The sequence below is a fragment of the Thermomyces lanuginosus genome (assembly GCF_041956635.1).
Source record: "Thermomyces lanuginosus strain ATCC 200065 unplaced genomic scaffold VTN49scaffold_7, whole genome shotgun sequence".
In the NCBI taxonomy this organism is placed as follows: domain Eukaryota; kingdom Fungi; phylum Ascomycota; class Eurotiomycetes; order Eurotiales; family Trichocomaceae; genus Thermomyces; species Thermomyces lanuginosus.
This window is the reverse complement of record NW_027192341.1, coordinates 1091234-1109809: the sequence shown is the minus strand read 5'-3', so window position 1 is coordinate 1109809 and position 18576 is coordinate 1091234. Positions and strand designations below refer to the sequence as shown.

The 18576-nt window shown below is 52.1% G+C and overlaps 11 protein-coding genes across 11 annotated transcripts; 7 read left to right on the top strand and 4 right to left on the bottom strand.

Annotated features, from left to right (window-relative positions):
* Positions 1-34: 34 nt before the first annotated feature.
* Positions 35-878, bottom strand: VTN49DRAFT_7897 (uncharacterized protein; the record flags this gene model as incomplete). Its single annotated transcript, XM_069416216.1, has 3 exons — positions 35-108; positions 156-295; positions 352-878. 3 exons carry the CDS (start codon positions 876-878, stop codon positions 35-37), a joined length of 741 nt encoding a protein of 246 aa, XP_069272258.1.
* Positions 879-1368: 490 nt separating this feature from the next.
* VTN49DRAFT_7896 (uncharacterized protein) lies at positions 1369-3177 on the top strand (the record flags this gene model as incomplete). Its single annotated transcript, XM_069416215.1, has 2 exons — positions 1369-1473; positions 1534-3177. The coding sequence occupies 2 exons, from the start codon at positions 1369-1371 to the stop codon at positions 3175-3177; spliced, it is 1749 nt and encodes a 582-aa protein (XP_069272257.1).
* Positions 3178-3505: 328 nt separating this feature from the next.
* Positions 3506-4121, top strand: VTN49DRAFT_7895 (uncharacterized protein; the record flags this gene model as incomplete). Its single annotated transcript, XM_069416214.1, has 3 exons — positions 3506-3620; positions 3699-3988; positions 4050-4121. 3 exons carry the CDS (start codon positions 3506-3508, stop codon positions 4119-4121), a joined length of 477 nt encoding a protein of 158 aa, XP_069272256.1.
* Positions 4122-4479: 358 nt separating this feature from the next.
* On the bottom strand, positions 4480-6533 carry VTN49DRAFT_7894 (uncharacterized protein; the record flags this gene model as incomplete). Its single annotated transcript, XM_069416213.1, has 5 exons — positions 4480-4484; positions 4542-4801; positions 4858-5605; positions 5657-6238; positions 6311-6533. The coding sequence occupies 5 exons, from the start codon at positions 6531-6533 to the stop codon at positions 4480-4482; spliced, it is 1818 nt and encodes a 605-aa protein (XP_069272255.1).
* A 453-nt stretch (positions 6534-6986) lies between these two features.
* Positions 6987-7832, top strand: VTN49DRAFT_7893 (uncharacterized protein; the record flags this gene model as incomplete). Its single annotated transcript, XM_069416212.1, has 3 exons — positions 6987-7335; positions 7744-7755; positions 7804-7832. 3 exons carry the CDS (start codon positions 6987-6989, stop codon positions 7830-7832), a joined length of 390 nt encoding a protein of 129 aa, XP_069272254.1.
* Positions 7833-8712: 880 nt separating this feature from the next.
* VTN49DRAFT_7892 (uncharacterized protein) lies at positions 8713-11854 on the top strand (the record flags this gene model as incomplete). Its single annotated transcript, XM_069416211.1, has 11 exons — positions 8713-8763; positions 8813-8852; positions 8912-8937; positions 8989-9316; positions 9371-9573; positions 9621-9930; positions 9984-10123; positions 10174-10304; positions 10358-10712; positions 10768-10884; positions 10937-11854. 11 exons carry the CDS (start codon positions 8713-8715, stop codon positions 11852-11854), a joined length of 2619 nt encoding a protein of 872 aa, XP_069272253.1.
* Positions 11855-12419: 565 nt separating this feature from the next.
* On the top strand, positions 12420-13529 carry VTN49DRAFT_7891 (uncharacterized protein; the record flags this gene model as incomplete). Its single annotated transcript, XM_069416210.1, has 1 exon — positions 12420-13529. One exon carries the CDS (start codon positions 12420-12422, stop codon positions 13527-13529), a length of 1110 nt encoding a protein of 369 aa, XP_069272252.1.
* A 399-nt stretch (positions 13530-13928) lies between these two features.
* Positions 13929-14616, top strand: VTN49DRAFT_7890 (uncharacterized protein; the record flags this gene model as incomplete). The annotated part of the gene is made up of 2 exons (XM_069416209.1): positions 13929-14176; positions 14241-14616. 2 exons carry the CDS (start codon positions 13929-13931, stop codon positions 14614-14616), a joined length of 624 nt encoding a protein of 207 aa, XP_069272251.1.
* Positions 14617-15885: 1269 nt separating this feature from the next.
* On the bottom strand, positions 15886-17487 carry VTN49DRAFT_7889 (uncharacterized protein; the record flags this gene model as incomplete). Its single annotated transcript, XM_069416207.1, has 1 exon — positions 15886-17487. The coding sequence occupies one exon, from the start codon at positions 17485-17487 to the stop codon at positions 15886-15888; it is 1602 nt and encodes a 533-aa protein (XP_069272250.1).
* Positions 17488-17665: 178 nt separating this feature from the next.
* Positions 17666-17927, bottom strand: VTN49DRAFT_7888 (uncharacterized protein; the record flags this gene model as incomplete). Its single annotated transcript, XM_069416206.1, has 2 exons — positions 17666-17827; positions 17889-17927. 2 exons carry the CDS (start codon positions 17925-17927, stop codon positions 17666-17668), a joined length of 201 nt encoding a protein of 66 aa, XP_069272249.1.
* A 74-nt stretch (positions 17928-18001) lies between these two features.
* On the top strand, positions 18002-18482 carry VTN49DRAFT_7887 (uncharacterized protein; the record flags this gene model as incomplete). The annotated part of the gene is made up of 3 exons (XM_069416205.1): positions 18002-18171; positions 18263-18376; positions 18425-18482. 3 exons carry the CDS (start codon positions 18002-18004, stop codon positions 18480-18482), a joined length of 342 nt encoding a protein of 113 aa, XP_069272248.1.
* Between the last annotated feature and the right edge of the window lie 94 nt (positions 18483-18576).

The following is an 18576-nucleotide window of genomic DNA, read 5'->3' as shown; positions in this document are numbered from 1 at the left end:
AGATATCCCGATAGAGCTCGACGCGATCAACGTTTTAGTCGACCCTGCTCTTCCCCCGAAGCACCCGCCTGCGCTGCGCCATCATGTGGGTGTACAAGATATAGCTCCCTGATCTCGTCAGCACTGGACTTGAGACAACCAGCAGGGTAGACTACCTGGCACATAAATCACCAGCATCGCGATCAGGAACCAGCGATACAGTGGATGGATTTTGCCCGCCGCATCAAGGCTCGACCAGATAAGAGCACACTCGCTGGAGATACCAGTCGGATAGAGCACAAAGAATGCGTTGTACCTGTGCCTATTAGGCGCCGACCCTGCCAATGCCGAGGCTCACGCGTGTAAACTTACCGCAGCCACATCCACCACTTTGGCACGAAGAACCCGCCCAATTGTAGCGCAAAGAAGCCATAGCGAATACACTCGGTGACTCCCCATGAAAACAAGCATCCCAGGAACGCATAGTCACCCAGCTTCGCACCCTTGATCGGGTCGCCGCCCACAATGCCCTCGCCATAGTCCACAAACAGCGACCCTTCGTGGAACGGATACATCACTCCCCACACAACCAGGAACCGGCTGGCGACCTGCATGAAGGTCGTCATGACCGGCGCGCGCACGAAGCCGACCAGCGAGTGCAGAACCTCCAGTCCGGCCAGCGTTTGCGTCACGGCCAGAAGCGGCCAGTAGACCTCATGGAAGATGGTAGGGAGGTTATCCGCCGGCGGCGTCTGCTTGATCAGCAGGAGGAGACCGCGTACTGTGCATGTCGCCCACATTGCAAGGTTGACGAGGTTGTAGAGGAAGAGGTACGCGCGGACCGGCTTGGGAGTTTCCTTCCGCGGAGCGGAGGACGTTGCGGTTGACTGAGCGGGCATTTTCAGATGTTTCTGCGAGGTGGACTTTGGAATTGGATGCTTTTGAGTAATTCGAATTGATCAATATTTAGTCAGTCATGTGTGCAAGCACGTCGTTCGTGAAAAGCACAGCTGGCTTTTGAGAATGGAGCTGCAAAGATCGACGAAGCTGGAGCTGCCGAGGAGGACGCGAAACCGTAATACCAGTACGATATTAAAAGCGTTGATGTCACCAGGTGCCGGGAGATTATCCCGAGCCATGACTAAGCAGACAATCATCCTACACCTAGAAAGGATTCAATTCATCTTCATTATAGAATATCCTATTCAATTTGTAGAAAGTGGTTGCATGAAGCTGGAGGTGTGAAGCTTTCCTTTCGCCGACTCTCCCTCGCAAGATATCGTAATGATACCGTATGGTAAAATAGATCAGATTAGATAAGCATTGCGACGACGAAAACTTTCTCCAGGCTTCACGCGCTTCCTGGATGAACCGTGTAAGACAGCCAACATGCGTCGATCCGCACTGCGGACGGTCCAGTCCGTGAAGCCCCTTTTCCGGGGCCAGCGAGTTCGCTCCAGAGGGCTGGCGAGCTCCGCCGAGTCAATAGCCAAGGTTCGCGCTTTCTTCTTTTTGGGCCCGATGTCTTTTCTCCGATCTTGACCGTTCTATTAGGATCCCGCCGAGCTCAACCAGATCACGACCCTTCCCAATGGGATCCGCGTGGCTAGCGAGCCGTTGCCGGGCCCATTTTCCGGCGTCGGTGTCTATGTCGATGCCGGGTCGCGGTACGAAGATGACAGCCTGCGCGGTGTCAGCCATATCATGGACCGATTGGCATTCAAAGCGACCAAGAAACGAACCGGAGAGCAGATGATGGAGGCTTTGGAATCTCTAGGCGGGAATATCCAATGTTCCTCGTCGCGGGAATCGCTCATGTATCAGTCTGCAAGCTTCAACTCGACGGTTTCGTCAACGCTCGGCCTGCTGGCAGAGACGATCCGCGACCCGCTCATCACCGAGGAGGAGGTAGAGCAACAGCTGGCTACGGCGGAATACGAGATTAGCGAGATATGGGCGAAGCCAGACCTGATTCTGCCGGAACTGGTCCACATGACAGCGTACAAGGACAACACACTGGGGAACCCGCTGCTATGTCCCAAAGAGCGGCTGGTGGAAATTAACAAAGCTGTGGTGGACAAGTATCGCGCTGCGTTCTTCAGACCGGAGCGCATGGTTGTGGCGTTTGCGGGCGTCGACCATGAGACAGCCGTCAAGCTGACGGAACGGTACTTTGGCGATATGCAACCGCTCCCTGGACCCGGCATCCAGGGCAAGGAGATTGAATCGACAATGTCAAATTCGCCCTCGTCCCAGCAAGAAGGCGAGCTGCCTACCGTGCCCGGGTTCACGCCATCGTCGACCACCTCGAGCAATGCGCAGGCCGGCACGTCGCAGCAGTCGATCCTCTCCCGCCTTCCGTTCCTCAAGAACTTGTCCAGCACAGCGCCCCGGTCTGCGACCGTGTCGGCGCTGGACCCGTCTGGCCTCGATCTGTCTACCCTTGATCTGAACCGGCCGGCTCACTACACGGGCGGCTTTACATCATTGCCGCCGATCCCACCACCCCCAAACCCAATGCATCCGCGACTAAGCTACATTCACCTCGCGTTCGAAGCTTTGCCGATCTCGTCACCGGACATCTACGCGCTTGCGACCCTGCAGACGCTGCTCGGCGGAGGCGGGTCATTCTCGGCTGGTGGCCCCGGCAAAGGCATGTACTCGAGGCTGTACACAAACGTGCTGAACCAGCACGGCTGGGTGGAGAGCTGCGTGGCCTTCAATCACAGCTACACGGACAGTGGGCTGTTCGGCATCTCCGCATCTTGCAGTCCAACACGCACGCCGCAGATGCTCGAGGTGATGTGCCGAGAGCTGCACGCGCTGACGCAGGATTCGGGTTACTCTGCGCTGCAGCTGCAGGAGGTTAACCGCGCCAAAAACCAGCTGCGCTCATCACTGCTGATGAACCTCGAGTCGCGCATGGTCGAGCTGGAGGATCTCGGCCGCCAGGTGCAGGTGCATGGGCGCAAGATTGGTGTGAAGGAGATGTGTGATCGCATCGATGCGCTCACCGTGCATGACCTCCGCAGGGTCGCCCGGCAAGTCTTTGGCGGTCTCGTGGAAAATAAAGGCAAAGGCACTGGCAAGCCGACCGTCGTCCTTCAAGAGGGCGAGCTGGAGGGATACAAGCTCAAGCCGTTTGCCTGGGAGGATATCCAGGAGCGGATTTCACGGTGGAAGTTGGGACGACTGTAATCGTCTATGGTGATTGTGAGATGTACCATTAGCATAGACATGACAATGTTTGATGTACTGTAAATATAATTCTACTCAATTTCATCGGCATTACCGAGGTTCGACCTGTTACCGTTGCTCCAAAAGCATTGAAGCATGAACTGCGCCAAGCTCCCTCCTGACCGCCGTACTTTGACTTCCCAGAAAGGAAAGAAAATTTCTTTGAAAAGTTGACCTGCTGGTCCTCTTAACTTTGCCTTTCATCTTCAAATCAAAACACTCAATCCACGATTCGTCAGATTTCTCCTTTTTTCGAGAGAAATAAAAAAGGGAACGAAGGGAAGCAACCATGGTCAAGCTCACCGAAGTCGAGGACCAACACTTCACCACCGAGAAGCCTCAACCCTCGAAGCACGACGCGCTTCTGGTTTCCGAAGAAGATGATGATGACTTTACCGACACAGGTTCGCAATATTCTCGACTCTCGATAATAAATCAATCAGTGAATTAAATCATTCTCATCAATTGGTGTTTTTAAACAGATTCGGAAATCTCCGTCGAATCCGACTTTGACATCGCCAACGAAACTCTCTACGAGCGTATCTGCGCCCTCAAGGATATCATCCCGCCGCACTCGCGTCGACGGATCGCCTCGTCGGTGTCGTCGCTAACCTCCCTGACAAAGTCGACGTTGTCGTTTGGTGGCAAGGCGCTCTGGGTGATTAGCACGAGTGCCTTCTTGCTCGGTGTGCCGTGGGCGTTGGCCTATGCAGAGGAGGAGCAGTATGTGCAGATGGAGAGGGAGCAGGGTATGATGAAGGGGGCAAATGAGGTATTTTTCTTTTCCTTCTCTCTGCTTATTGAAAGGAAGGATCTGGCTGACTTGATTGCAGATGCTTACCCCCGGTGCGTCAACCGCCACCCAGTCTCCCACCGGTTCCAAGCCGGCAAACAAGCCGCTGTGATTTGATACCCAGCGCGAGCCTCGGTAGGGGATAGGATTGACTTTGCTTGGTCTCCTATGGTTGGGCTATGTGTTGGTTCCTAATGCTGTTGTTGTCGCTGTAGCCTCGTCGCTGGTTGCGAGCTTATGTTCATTCTGTGGACCATGTATTTGTACTTATTATTACATTCCTGTGGGATGGATGCATCTTAGACTGTTTGATTGGGTTTGATCGTGACGCCACTCGGTACATGAATGGGAGCTTCTGGCCCAAGTTCCATATGCTCCGCCGTAAAGAATACAGGCAATATGAACGAATTAGTAAAGCGAACAAAACGCCAGTACTCATACAGGGACAATTCATTAAACTTCAATGAACATCATGCTGATTTCCGTTAGTAAACGAATCTCCAGGAAAAAAAAATGAGATGGATCAACTCACCGCTCGACTGTCTGTCTCGCGCGGTTTTCAAGGTGATGTGAAAGTCGCGCCACAGCTTCTTGATCTCTCCGTTCTCGTCCATCTGGTCCACGATTTGGTTCGCCAGCCGACTGCGCTTTTTGCGGTTCATGTGCTCGCGCTCAAGGATGCGCTCCGCTTCGAAGAGTCCCTCATTTTTCAGGTACTCAATCACCCATTCGTTAAGGTGGAAGCGCCAGTGTGCCAGCGTATGTGCCATTTCGGCATTGGCTCGGCAGGTTCTGCTACAGTTAGCGCGGTGATAACGGTTAAAACGGGTGTGTGATGGCGGATTGACCTTCCCAGTAGAAACCGCTTGTTCTCATCATAAAGGAGATGGCCTTCACTGTCGCGGTCTCTACGTTCTTCTGTACCGCTCGTTTCTTCCGACTCCTCGTCACTTTCATCGCTGTCGGTCAGTGGCTCCAGCGTTTCGAGCGAGTACGGTTTCCCATGCAGCCGGATTTCCGCCGACGCGGGATGCCTCGACCGATTGCATGCGTCGCAGGTGTCGTTCGCGGCCGTCGGGTGCCCAGTGATATCCATGTACGGACGGGCCTGTAGCGTCCGCGTGAACTTGGCGTTCCACGTCGAGGAGACAAACTGCGACCCGATCCGACCACGCACTTCGTCTTCCAGTTTCCGAAACGCGAATCCGTACATGGGATCATCGCGCGCAAACGCTGGATTGAGCTTGTTGTGCACCATCCACTCCACAACATCCCGGAAACATTCACGCAAATCCTTATACGCGTGCCGGGTGAACTCAAACGGCATCTCCGCGTGCGGCACCCCCAGCTCCGCGTCGTTTCCCTCCTCGACAAAATCCTCTTCGTACTGATCGAGGTCTTCATCCGCGGGCGAACAGAGGTCCTCGTCACCGTTATCCTCTTCAGCACTCTCCGGCTGGCCCGAAGAGCTGGCGTCATCTTCGTCGGACAGCTCTTTCTGGCCGGCTCGGCGGCGCCGTAGCCTTTCCAACCCTTTCTGCACTTTACTAGCCCTGCTACTGATTCTGCTTCGTCGTCTGCCGGTTTCAATCACATCTGTATATACTGTTAGCTGATCGAAATGACCGTAGTCGCCAAGGCACCTACCAGATCCTTTCAGATCACGGAGATCATCCTCCAGATCCATCTTATCTTGCTCAGACATCTCATGCTTGCTGCCGAAAGGCCGAGAGCGGCGAGCTCTTGTGGGTGTATAAGCTACAACATCTTCCCCCTCCTCATCATCGCCGACAACAAAGTCGTCGGATTCCGATTGCTTGGAACCACGGCGCCTTGAGGTCGGATCTGCAAGGGGATTCCTTCCCACCCGCCTTCCATTGGGGGATCTGCTGCGGTCAGAACTTGCGTAATCAGAGCTCTTCTTCCGCGTACGGTGTGCCGGCGTCCGCCTGACAGACCTCCGCGGCATGTCAGAGTCCTCACTCTCTTCAGATGGTGTAGCTTTGGACGAAACAGTAGAGGAGGACGAGGTCCTGCTTTCGCTCTCGCTGCCACTAGGCACCAGAAGGCGCCGCCGTCGTCTTGCAGGAGTCTGAAGATCGTCTTCCTCGGAGTCAAGTTCTTCGAAGCGTCGCTTGATGTTGTCATTGCTGCTGTTCATGCTGTGGCTTTTGTAATGTGAGAACTCGTTGCCATGTGGCGAGGTTGTAGGCAAGCCATTCTCATTATCTAGCACAACAAACAAACGCATTAGATATAAACAAGACAACGGGAGCAGTCAATGTCTAGCGGGTCACATACTGGTCTGGTCATCGTCAGTATCGCCTTGCGGTTGACGCAGTGATTCTACAAAAGCATCTAGCCGCAGCTGTCCGCCTCTACTTCGAGCACCCGAAAAGCGAAGACGTGCCGGTGTTAATGGCGATGTTTTTGACCTCAGCCTCGAACTGGGAGGGGAGTTCTCAGCGGGCGCGATAGGCGCGAATGCGAGACGAGTCTGTTTCTTGCCATCCTTTGGAGGCATGGCTGCGCATTTTTCGTGCACGACGATCGCGATGTACTCGACTCCTCAGAAATGCCGCCGTCAATCATAACCTTATTATCCAACTGAATTTCCAGCTGCGACTATTCTGGAGATGTCCTCTTGATACGTTAATTCTTTGAATGCTTCGTCGTACCTTATCAAAGCTTCTCTGCTTGATAATCGCTTGCGCCTGCAAACTAATGCGGGCATATCGGCGTTTACCGCGTTCGCGACGCGAATACACTGGTGACACGTGATCCTCCACATCTTATTTCCAGAAATGGAATAGGAATACGTCGGATTATCTCGGGACCGAGGGAGGCAAGTGGTCGCTAACCCTGAATTGGCCTAATTGTCTGCTCTTTTACCTCCCCGCCCTCTTCAGCCGTATAGACATCGACACTGCTGTTGACAGAGGCTACACCACCCTTTTCTCTCATTGCAGTTCAGACGATGGCTGGCCGACCATCTAAGGACCTTTCTCGATATAAGGAGGAAATCCTGCAGCTTGTGAACCGCGGGTACACCTATGAATCGATCACCCACCACCTTGCCGACCAACATCATGTCCAAGTTGCGGACCGAACATTGAGGCGTCAGTGCAGTATTTGGGGAGTTCAAAAGCACCGCAAGCCAGTCGATTCGCCGCAGCTTCGAGCGCGGATCGCGACTTTGTTCAACGAATCGTCACTTCAAGATCCCGATATTCTACGTGTCTTGGAGCGTGAGGGATATTCTATTGGGGCTCGAACGCTACGCCGTATCCGCAGGCGGATGGGACTGTACCAGCGGGCCTCGCCAGGTGATCGGGAAGACGCAAGTACTACAAAGGCAAAAACAGGATCAGAGCACGGGCCTTGAATACTCGCGAACTGAACCGACAGAGGTGTATTTTGATGATGAAGCAAGAAAATGGTTGTTTGGACAACCTCCATATTTTTTTAGATCCCCGCAAAGGCACGTGACAATGTCTGGGTGCCACAAGAAAGAGCATCTCTCTCCAATTCCAGGATGGAAAACCGTCCTTGCAAGCTTATTGCATGGGAAACCTTGGCCAACAAGCCGATGCTGGCATCAATGTGAAAGTGCGATATGCATGCTCACATTGACCCGCTCTGCAGTCAGAATGCAGGCTTTGGGTGTCAGGTTGAAAATTTCTTGAGCACTCTTGACCAGCAAGAGCCCACCTGAAGGTGGATGCGGGGTGCAGGTGAGGAGCTCGGTGAGTTCTTGTATCTGAGTCACAAGCGTCGCCTAACCAGGGCTCTAGAAGTCAGATTCATGTGGCGTTATGCCTAAGGTCGTCGCTTCAATTGAGTCTCTAGACGCATCTATCTGACAATCGACCTGTTTATGGTCCTGCATGAATTAATGGAGCCTTACTCCGTATAGAGATGCGTAGAGCTATAAGTTCGTGCACAGCTCAGAACTTCAGGTATTTGGTTATGGAAGAAAGCTTTCACAGCTGGCATTACAGTTCAAAGAAAAGCAATCCATGAACAAACGGGTGTGCTGCTATGCGTGCCGCAACTGCCTGCAGTAGTCTAAGCGTGTAATCAAAGACCCTCAGTTGCAGAGGCAAAATACTTGTTTGTTCATTGATGGCTGAATGGGTGGTCAAACACCGTTCAAACGAAAAATCTCCACGGCCACGAGATGACCAGCAGAACAGCTGTCGTCATGTGCGGTTTTGGGGCTAGGGTTTCGGCCTGAGGCATCAATGACATGGAATCTGCAACGCCAGGCTAACCTGACGTCATGCTGACCGCAGGACTATCAGAGGATGGAAATTGCAAACAAGCATGGCCACGAGAGAGCCTGGCATCCATCTTTCTGGCCAGGAACTTCTCCGAAATAAACATCATCGCCATGCACCCAATCAACCCTTCGGATGGTGATCCAGCGTAGCCGACGACACCGTGACGTCAGGAACGGCTGACTTGTCTCCTGACCAGGAAATATTGAAGATAGACCTCCTTCATAATGACAAAATGCGTTCATTCAAAGCTGGTCCTCGTCCTTCTTTTTCCTTTTTCCCGTCTCTCTACTTTGTGTACTTCGGTGATACCCCTTCTTGGTTACGGTTCTCTCACTCGGCCGCGTAACTATTCGAAGTAAATACTGTTCAATACTTACTTGATCGGCTCGTTCATCGACCTGCTTCTTCCAGCAAGCAACAATGGTCCGGCCGGCAGTCAACCGCCCTATGGATCCCAAAGTCCGGGATCAGGTAAGGCAGATCCGTCTTCTTAATGCGGACAGGCAACTGACCGCACCAGGATATTGACAATCAATTGCGGCTATATGGCATCTATAATGGTAGGCATTGGGGTCACCTTCTCCCGGAATGCCGCCAGATGGCTAACTTTCTTCCCCAGCCTTTGCAGCCGGAAAGCTGCCCTCGGTATGGATGACCATGTCGGATACGAATGAGCTATTTCTAACAACACGCTAGAATAAACAATGCGATGTAGCAATGAATAGCGTCATTGACTCCAAATGGCTATCGTCGCCATCGACGGATCTTTCGGAGGAAGGCCGCCGCCTCGTGCAGGATTTGCGCGAGGTACTCCAGCAGGCCAAACTGCTCTTCCTCTCCAAGAACGAGGGCGAACTACTCCAGGAATTCATTTGGAACGCTCAACATATTTCCGGGGGCGATTTACAGAAGATATCTGCCCCGGCTGACAAGGAGCGCACCAAGCAGGATGCCGATCGCGCGACTGAAGGGTTTCGGACTTTGGGCACTTTGATAATCACGAACGGAGAGTTTCGGAAACTACGTATGTACCTCAAATCAACGTTTGGAACGAGGGAATGGTGCTAATTACTTGCAGTGAGTGATGCAGTGACTCTCCTGCGAGAAATCGCGAGTGATGCTGCCTCAATGGCAGCGTCTAGAGTCGGACCTTCCGAAGAGCAGCGTTCGCAAATCGACAAGCCAGCAGAGGACAACGTCTGGCATGAGAAGCCAGATTTTGAGATGATGAAAAATCAGGCCAAGTCCGCTGAGCAGAAAGGCGAGGAAACAAAACCTAAGGTAGATCATCCCATGTTTTGTGACGGCCTCGCTGACAAGCCTCTCAGGTCCAGAAAGACGTCCAGGAGGCGGCAGGGTCCGGCACTGACGCAGCAACTGGGGGACGAGACGGTGTTCCCGTAAGGGAGTCGGAACCCACCGCCGGCGCTTCTGCAGCTGCGGGCCGCCTCAAGGAAACAGGCTCTCAGCAGGTCCCTGACGAGGCGAAGGCGAAGGCGGAAGAGGTGAAAGGCAAGGCGAATGAGTACGCTCGTCAAGTCAGAGAATTCCTTGCGAGCAAAATGCCCAAGGAGCGTCGTGATCAGGTGATCTTCCGCCTCAAGAAGATGATTATTGAGATCCAAGGCCATCCGGACTGTAAGACGCGTTGCTCCCCTCGACAGTGATTCTCCCACTGATTGAATGTCCAGACCGACGGGCAGTCGAGACTCTTCTTTCCTTGGCTGAAAACTATGGTGGTCATGCGCAGAACGTGGCTCAGCAGGGTGCTGGAGCAGCTCGAGGTGCTCAAGCCAACACCAACTTGCAAAAAGCCAAGGATAATCTCAAAGTATAGTCTGCTCGGCAATGTCAACGGGCATGTGCTGACCTTTTTTTTAGACATTGATTGAGCGATTTGCCAACAGCACCTCGACTGACGATCTCTTCGACTCGATCAACAGTGTGTATCGTGATGCGGATCAGGATCCGCAACTGAGGGACTGGTTCAAGGCAGTCGACAGCTATATCCGGTATGTCTTGAAACGAGAGCAAGAAATAGCAACGTTTCGCTGATTACATCTAGGAAATGCTTGGAAGAGCAAGGCTTCATCATGGAAGATGCCGCCAATGAGGAGTGGAACAGATTATACGATCAAGGCCGATATTTGCTGCGTGAACGGTACCGCAGCCACACTGACCGTATCGTTAACGAGATCAAGTTCCTGGCTTCCCAGTTTAACGAAGATCCTCAGAACCAAGCGTTCCGACAGTCTGTCGAGAAACTGCTCAAAGATCTCGGCCAGGACCCCAGCGGCCGGGCACAATTCAAGCCACATCTAGTCAAAGATATCTTTAGTGTTATAATTCCTCAACTTTTCGAAGGCATTCGCCACGTCCCTATTCCCCGAATTGAGGTTGCTGATCCAGCTTTTGATGTGGTGAGTGTGCCCTTAGAGCTTCTTTTTTTGGCGCGTGCTCGAGCTAAGTTGGTAGGTTGTCGAAAACCTTGTGGTCGAAAGCGACAACTTAATGCCGAACGTCTGCGAGCTAAACACCGACAACTATTGGCGCTGGGGACGGAAGAATATCAGTAGCAAGGATGACCACAGGGTGAGACTGATCAAGTCCCGCAAAAAGCAGACCATTACTGACTGCCTACTAGATCATGATCTCCGCGTCTGGCATCCAGGCGGATATCAAAGACGTCAACTACTACATCAAGAAAAAACAAGGTTTCCCGTCCCTCACGGACCAGGGTGTGATGGACCTGTATCTGGGAGGCAGCGGATTCAGTTTCAAAATTGCTGCTTCCAAGGCACAGGCCAAAGATCGGGCTCAAGTCTTCAAACCCGACAAGGTGTCCGTTGACGTCAAGAACCTCGACATCAAGCTAAAGAAGTCACAGCACAGAGTGCTCTTCAACCTTTTCAAGCCATTGTTGTTCAGCATAGTGCGGCCAGCTATTGAGCGTGTTCTCGAATACCAGGTCCGTGATGCGTTTCGGAGAGCCGATGCATTTGCATTCCAGGTTCAGAACGAAGTCAAGCGTGCGAAAGAGGCGGCGCTCAATGATCCCTCTAATGCGCCGAACATTTTCAACAGCTACGTGGATGCTGTCCGCCAGGTTATGATGCAAAAGAAAGAGCAAGCCCAGGCCGCGTCGCAACGCGACACTAAAGTCTCCGCAGCGATGACGTACCAGGACATCATTTTCCCTCAAATCAAAATGCCGGGTGGCGTGACCAATAAAGCAACCGAGTACAAGGAATTGGCCGGCAAGGGCGAGCGGTGGCAGTCACCAGTGTTTGACTGGGGCACCGCTTCGCCAAGCAAGGAGATTCCAAAGGTGGCGGACCCGACCCGCAAGCCACACGGCGCTACCAATGGTGGGCTTCGGGAGCGGGCTGGTGGTGTCCGGACCGGCGATCTGAAGCCTGGGCCCGATGGCACGACAGCGAAGGGGGAGGTGAACGGATCGTTCAAGAAGCAGGTCGACCAGGCTTTTGAGACCAACGGCGGGCCTGCTATCGAGTCACCCTTAGGAACCACTGGTGTGCGTGGTACCGCCGCTTTTGCTTGAGATTGTGCGTTTTTGTTTGAGATTCTGAGGACTTAATACCCGTCAATCGTCCTTTTGCTCCCTTGTGTCGTAACTGTACAGTGTAATGTTTGTTTTGCTACAGCTGTGTTGGTAACAATGCATTATTAACGACTATTAATTGATGAGTAAATGCAACGCTAATTCTAGCGACTTCGACATCTGTACTCCGTATATGCATGATAGAATTTGGGAAACTCCTGGAAAGCCGAAGTTAGGGCTGTTCATGGTAGCGAAATGTCGGCCTGCAATATCAGGCAGTAAAACTAACCCAACACGGTAACTTCAACTACCAATATCCAGGACACCAACCATGTTCGGAAGCGGTGTGAAATTGAATGGCTCAACTTTTTTGTGAGGTCAGGGGTTGAACCGAGCAATGTAAACCTTCTTGTTGAGCTCCACGCGCATCAACCCTAAACCTCGACGCGTCGTTCCCGAGTCATGACCGATATCAATATTGGCCATTCTATTGAGTTATTGTCTCCATTCATTCGGCTGGAATCGTTCTTCGATGCTTTCTCAGGGCACTCACACGCAATTGTCCATGCAACAACCGCGTTCTGTGCCCGGAACGACTCAGCAGCCCAATGCTCCCCCAGCAGCTTCAGCAGCTCCTATTGGCAACCAGCCAGGGCAACCCCCAGCGCTTCCACCACATTCGCACACTCAGCGACCATTAAGCTCGATGCAGACTCCACAATCGGGACAATTTGTCTTAGGAGATATAACGGGGAGATCGTTGAGAGGGTCTAAGCTTACGGAACAACAAACCCTAGATCTCATTAGAACATGTATCGACAATTCGCGATACTATCTCTCGGTGGGGCCGGTGAAACGCTTTTGGAACTGCATCTCTGAGCATGTAGAGGAGAGAATCAACCGCTCTTATGCTTGGCAATCCTGCCGTGCCAAGGTTGTATCATTGACAGAGCTACGCCTAAGCAAGCTCGAAGAGGCGTCTCGTAACGGAACAAACCGGGGTAGGGTTCAAGAGACCGAACTGGACAGGCTGCTTGACCAATGGATCGACATCCAAAAGCAGAGGCAGCGACTAGTCGAGCAGCAGGAGGAACAGAAGAAGGCCGAACTGGATCGGGAAGTCGCCGAGAATTCACACCAGTTTTGCGATCACTACTTGACGAGCTTGGGATACGGAGGAAATGCTGGGGATGGCGCGCAGACCACATCAGCAACAACAAATGCGGAGGACCGCGGCAGCGCGCAACCCAACGGCCTACCGGGACAACAAAGGCAAGACGATGATGTCGAGATGGCGGCATCGGAGCCAGAGGGGGGAGCCACGGCAGCTGCTACACCGGACGAGAACCAAGCGGCATCTACGGGATTCACAGCAGCCGCGTCTAGCAGCAGACGAACTTTGACGACGCGGACGCCAGGGATCATCCGGCACTCCTCCGCCAATCGTATAAACCGACCTTCTACTCATCGGATGTCCTCCAGAGTGAGAGAGATAGCGGAAGCGATCGATAAGGTCACGTCATCTTTCGCGAGTGCTGAAGACGTGGCGGAGACAGATTCGAAAATCGCAAGCCTTACGCAAGACGTCGATAACCTTAAAAGCGCTGTCAACGAGATACGAGCGGATATCGCCAATCTCAATTCGAAACTCGACCGGATTTTGGAGCGATTATGATCAATCTCTGGATTATCAAATGTGGTACCAAAACCGCTTCCGCGCAAACCGTAAGTACTTCGCTGACAGAGCTCCATTTTCCACAGACCAACGCCGGGTGAAATTGTGGCTGGCTAGTTCTGACTTCACAGGTTGCTAATGCTCGTTATTTGACGGCCACAGGCGAACTCTCGTGTCTGAAGCTGCGCCGATTTCCCGAAGGTCGAAAAGTTACTGGCGACCCTTTATTTAAATTAGCCTAATCTGGAAATTTGTAACTAATGGAACGCCCCGCAACGGGCGAGCTGACAGTTGACTCCACCCACATGCACAGATAAAAGCCGCACCCCCCAGGCACCAACACTTCGACAAGCGTCTCGATCGAGATTCGACCGTGTTTGAGAAAGCTGGATTAGCGACATGGCTGATCAATATTATCAGCAGCCGCCTGGTGGCGGTTATCCTCCGCAGCAAGGTTATGGTCAGCAGTACCAGCAATACCCACCTCCGCAGGGCCAGGGACCGCCACCTTATCCCCCGCAGAGTCAACCCGAGAGCTACAATCAAGTGCCAGCGTCGCTGCAGCCCGGGCAGCAGCAGCAGTACGCGCCATATAGACCGGATCAGCCCTACAATGCGCCCGCGCCTGGTACAGCGCAAGATTACTAGTCAGTACTTTTCACGACGATCCTTGGTTGATTTCGTTGATTACTAACATAATGCGACGTTCAGCGGTAACACCTATGATCAAAAGGGATACCAACAACCCCAGGCGCCGCCACCGCCGTACGGTGAACACGGACAGTATCCACCGCAAGGGCCATATCCACCGCAACAGGGAGGATATCCGCCGCCGCAGCAGCAGCAGGGTGAGGACCGTGGTTTAGTCAGCACTCTGGTTGGCGGTGCGGCGGGATATTATGTCGGACACCAGCACGGCCATGGCGTACTGGGCGCTGTCGGCGGGGCGATCGCGGGCAACGTCGTCAGCGACGCAATGAAGCATCACAAGAAGGGCAAGAAGAAGAAGAAGAAGGATAAGCACCATCGTCGTCGCGGCAGCAGCTCGAGCTCCAGCAGCTCTAGTAGCAGCAGCAGCAGTGACTAGATAGACTGGCTCGCTGAGGAGATGCGGGGCATCTTCTCGATTCCATTCTATCGCGTTTTCCGTGTACTGAGTCTGTACATCGCGATTATTCTGTGACAGCTTTGTATGACTTTTGCTTTCTTGGATCAGGATCCTCGACGGCGGCTATATTGCCAACTTATTGAAATTTGCTCGCTAGAGTGCCTTACATGGTCTTTGTATAGTAGACAAACCGATATGTCTATCACCATAGCGCTGAGACAACATCTTGTCATTTAGTAATCTCTTGGAGAACAAAGGGAGGCACAATCAGCGCCCTACAGGGAACGGAGAGCCGAAGCTTGTGATTTGGTCAACGCATCATATAATTATCGGATTAGACTTGGTCACATTGGACGACCTGTTAGCGACATTTGACCGATGCACCATGCCAGAGTCAACCTGTTCACATCAGCCACCCTCAGACAAGGAATTCTTCAATAGTCGCTTGTCTGTTGGAGTAGCCAGCGTTGCTGGCTCATCTCAAAGCAATTTCTTGTAAGCCTATCTTTCCGATATGCATTGCCCCAATAATTAGCGTGGAAAGTGGACGTCGCCAGAAAAGATGGCGTTAGATGAGCAGGTCGTTTGGGAGAGGCGCGACGTTTTGATGTACATTGGCGGTGGCGTTCCGTGCCCACTATGGAACCCTGATGCCGACCAAATCCTCAGATGGTGATGGTTGTAGCATTCTCAGGCGGATATCCTCAGCTTTTTCGTGCTTTCCCTGTCTTCTGAGAATGTCTACTAGGTAGTCGACATTGAGGGGGGATGTCTGGATGGATGGGGCCGAGTACCTTCTCCCACCCTTCCCGAACACTCCGATACATTGACTCTGCTTTCTCGTACTCCCCACGACTTTGAAGGACGTCACCTAGTTTGCCGACGTTGAGTAGAGTATCTGGATGATCAGGGCCTAAAGTCTTTTCTCGGATCCTCAGTGCCTGTCGAAACATTGCCTTCGCCTTTTCGGACTGCCCGAGATATTCAACGGTGATTCCGAGATTATCAACATTGAAAAGCGTATTTGGATGGTCAGGGCCGAAGAGTTTCTCTTTCCCCTCCAATACGCGTCGATGCATCGCCTCTGCCCTTTCGTACTGCCGAGAAATTCAAGGGAAATGCCGAGATTTTCAACGCTGTAAAGGGTATTTGGATGGTTAGGGCCGAGAATCTTCTTTTGCCCCTCCAGTGCCCGTCGATGCATCGCCTCTGCCTTTTCATACTGCCCACAAAATCGAAGGCTAACGCCTAAATTGTCGGCACAATTGAGGGTTTCGGGATGATTGCAGCCATGAAGCTTTCCCGTTTCTCCAGTTCTTGTCGATGCGCTGTCTCTGCATCACGATACTGACCCAGGATTCTGAAGCCCCAGCCTACTTTGCAGAGGAGGTCAACTTCCACATCGGCTACCGTCGTTTGATGCTCAAGAACATGCCGAGCATGTGGGAGATAGCTTAACCGCTCCCCTCTGTTGTCGTACTCAGGAAATGGGAAAGTCTCTTCGATACGCCGTATCACGTCTTCCGCCCACACTTCAAGCTCCTCTTGCTTTTCCAGCCAGTTTAACATTGCAAGTTGAACCAACCGATGAATGTCATACACATCCAAGTCCTCTCTTTCAATAATGAATGCATACGCTTTCAATGTCCCAATGGCGTCTTCTGCCTCAAGTGTCCAAGCATCTCGAGGAAGAAGAGATCGTGGAATTGCCTTCGCGCTCAGGAAACACATGAATTTCAGAAAATCAGCAGCGAGTGGATCATGATCTGCAACCTGCCGAAATAATATGAGCCATGTTGTAGCAATCGGGTTTTGCGCCTCTCTATATCTGTGGCGGTCTTCAAAATTCCTGCTCAGCAACTCGATCATGTACTTGTCACTCGACCGGCAATACTCAAGGTACTTTGTCGTCGAGATTTGTTTTTTGACAATGTAAGTTGAGGCTTGTCTGAGAGCAAGTGGCAGATAACCAAGAACGTCAAGAAGCTTCGCTGTATCATCCCGATTGCTCATCTGACGCTCTGCCAAATGGGTCTCTAGGAATCTGAAACCTTCATTCTCGCTCATGCCCTCGATTGTGTAAACATTAGGCGTTGGAACGTCAAGCTGCACCATAACTTCATGATTACGTGATCTGAATAGAAGGGACCCTTGCCGGCTGAACGGGAGATGATGGGTGAGATTAGTGTCACCCTCGAAAAGGTCTAAACTGTCGGCATTGTCAACAATCAAGACCCAGTTGCCCGCGCTCTCAAGATTCAATGCCTGCTTCACAAGCTCTTCCACGTTTGCTTTTTTGTCGTTGATGCCGTCAATTCCCAGAAACTGGCCTATGTTTCTGTAGGCGTTTCTGAAGCTGATTGCATCAATTGCTGGCACCCAAAAGACGGAGCAGTCAGGGTGCTCCTCGCGGACCCGAAAGGCAACTTCGAGTACAATCTGCGTTTTCCCAACGCCGCCCAAGCCTACAATGGCGGTTCTTTGGCAGTTATCTGCGTTCACATTGGGAGGAATGGTCGCAAGAAGCCGGTCAACAACTAACTCTCGGCCAATGAAATTTTCGTTTCTTCCAAATGGTACGGTGAAATGAGGACATCGTGACGGTGTTGTTGGCCTGCGCTCGCTCCCACTGGTGGGGAAGACGCCGATGAGGCTGTCAATGAACCTTCTGATGGTCCCCTCATTCTCGGCCAAATAGTTACGGGTATGTGCCGATATCTTGCTGGCCATTTCCCAGTCCGACAGTGTTATGTCCCTCAGCCGTTGATCGACATTGAATCGGAAGTATTGGTTATCGCTTTCAAAACGATCATGTAGGGTATGAGCTACTCTTCTGGAGGACATGGCCATGTTTCTCAACGCACTGATAATCGACGCCGGGAAATTTTCAATAGTGATAATATTTCCATGGCCTGTACCAATGCTCAGAATTCGCATCTGGCGGCGTTCTGGAAACCGATTTCGACCCTCCTGGATTAGAATTTCGCATGGATTGTTGTGCCCAAATGTAGCATCTACAAATTCTATATCATCTCGACCAAAGTCGTATCGATTCGAAGAAACCGATTGCCGCCGATGTTGCCCGTGCAACCGGCCAAACGGTGCACGACTCAAAGGCAATCGATGAGTCGTACGTTGCGAAGAGGGTCGGAGGCGCATCGACATTGTCTTTCGTAATCGCTAAATCGCCCTGTGAATTATTAGATATTTATAGGATACTTATAGCTATACTGGTGCTGTTGCTGGCATACGTTTTCGTCCATGTTTTGTTTCGAAAAAGCATGTTTCATGCGGGCATGTTCGAGCTGTCGATTAGCCGTGATCCCGGCGACTCTTGCATTCGGCTTCCACACAGAATGTCCAGATGATAGATTTCAATGCATCCTCAAGGCTCCTGGCAGAGAACATTGAGGAGGCCGAAATGGGAACCTCGGAAGTCGACTTCGATCTAAAAATAATAGCAACTTTTCGTCGGAATTTGCGCGAAGAACTCGATGAGGATTCCCATGAAAAGGCCCGCGTAGCCAAGTCCCGGTATGCTTGTATACACTCGTCGACGGTCATCCGCAATCCTCCAAGCATAATCGCAATGATTCTGTCTCAGTCAGTAACGTGGTGTCAGCAGCACCCGAGGCGATGGTGCATCAGTCTCCAGTGCCCGTGCCCCCAATCAGGTCAAAGTGCTCGCATGGCCGGGGAACATGGTCAAGACCATTCTTGTCACGGATCCTCTTCAATGGTATGTTCTAGGATGAGGAGACTAGAGAGGCCTCTTATCCCACCACAGTCTAGCAGGGTCAGCGATACTGGAGGACATGGGAGGGAATGCACACCGTACCCAATGAGAGGATCTTCAGCGGCTCTTGGGAAGACATCACGCGTTCTATTAGCTCTGACCTATGTATGTCTACTCCGTTTACTCCGTACACTTTGTACAGG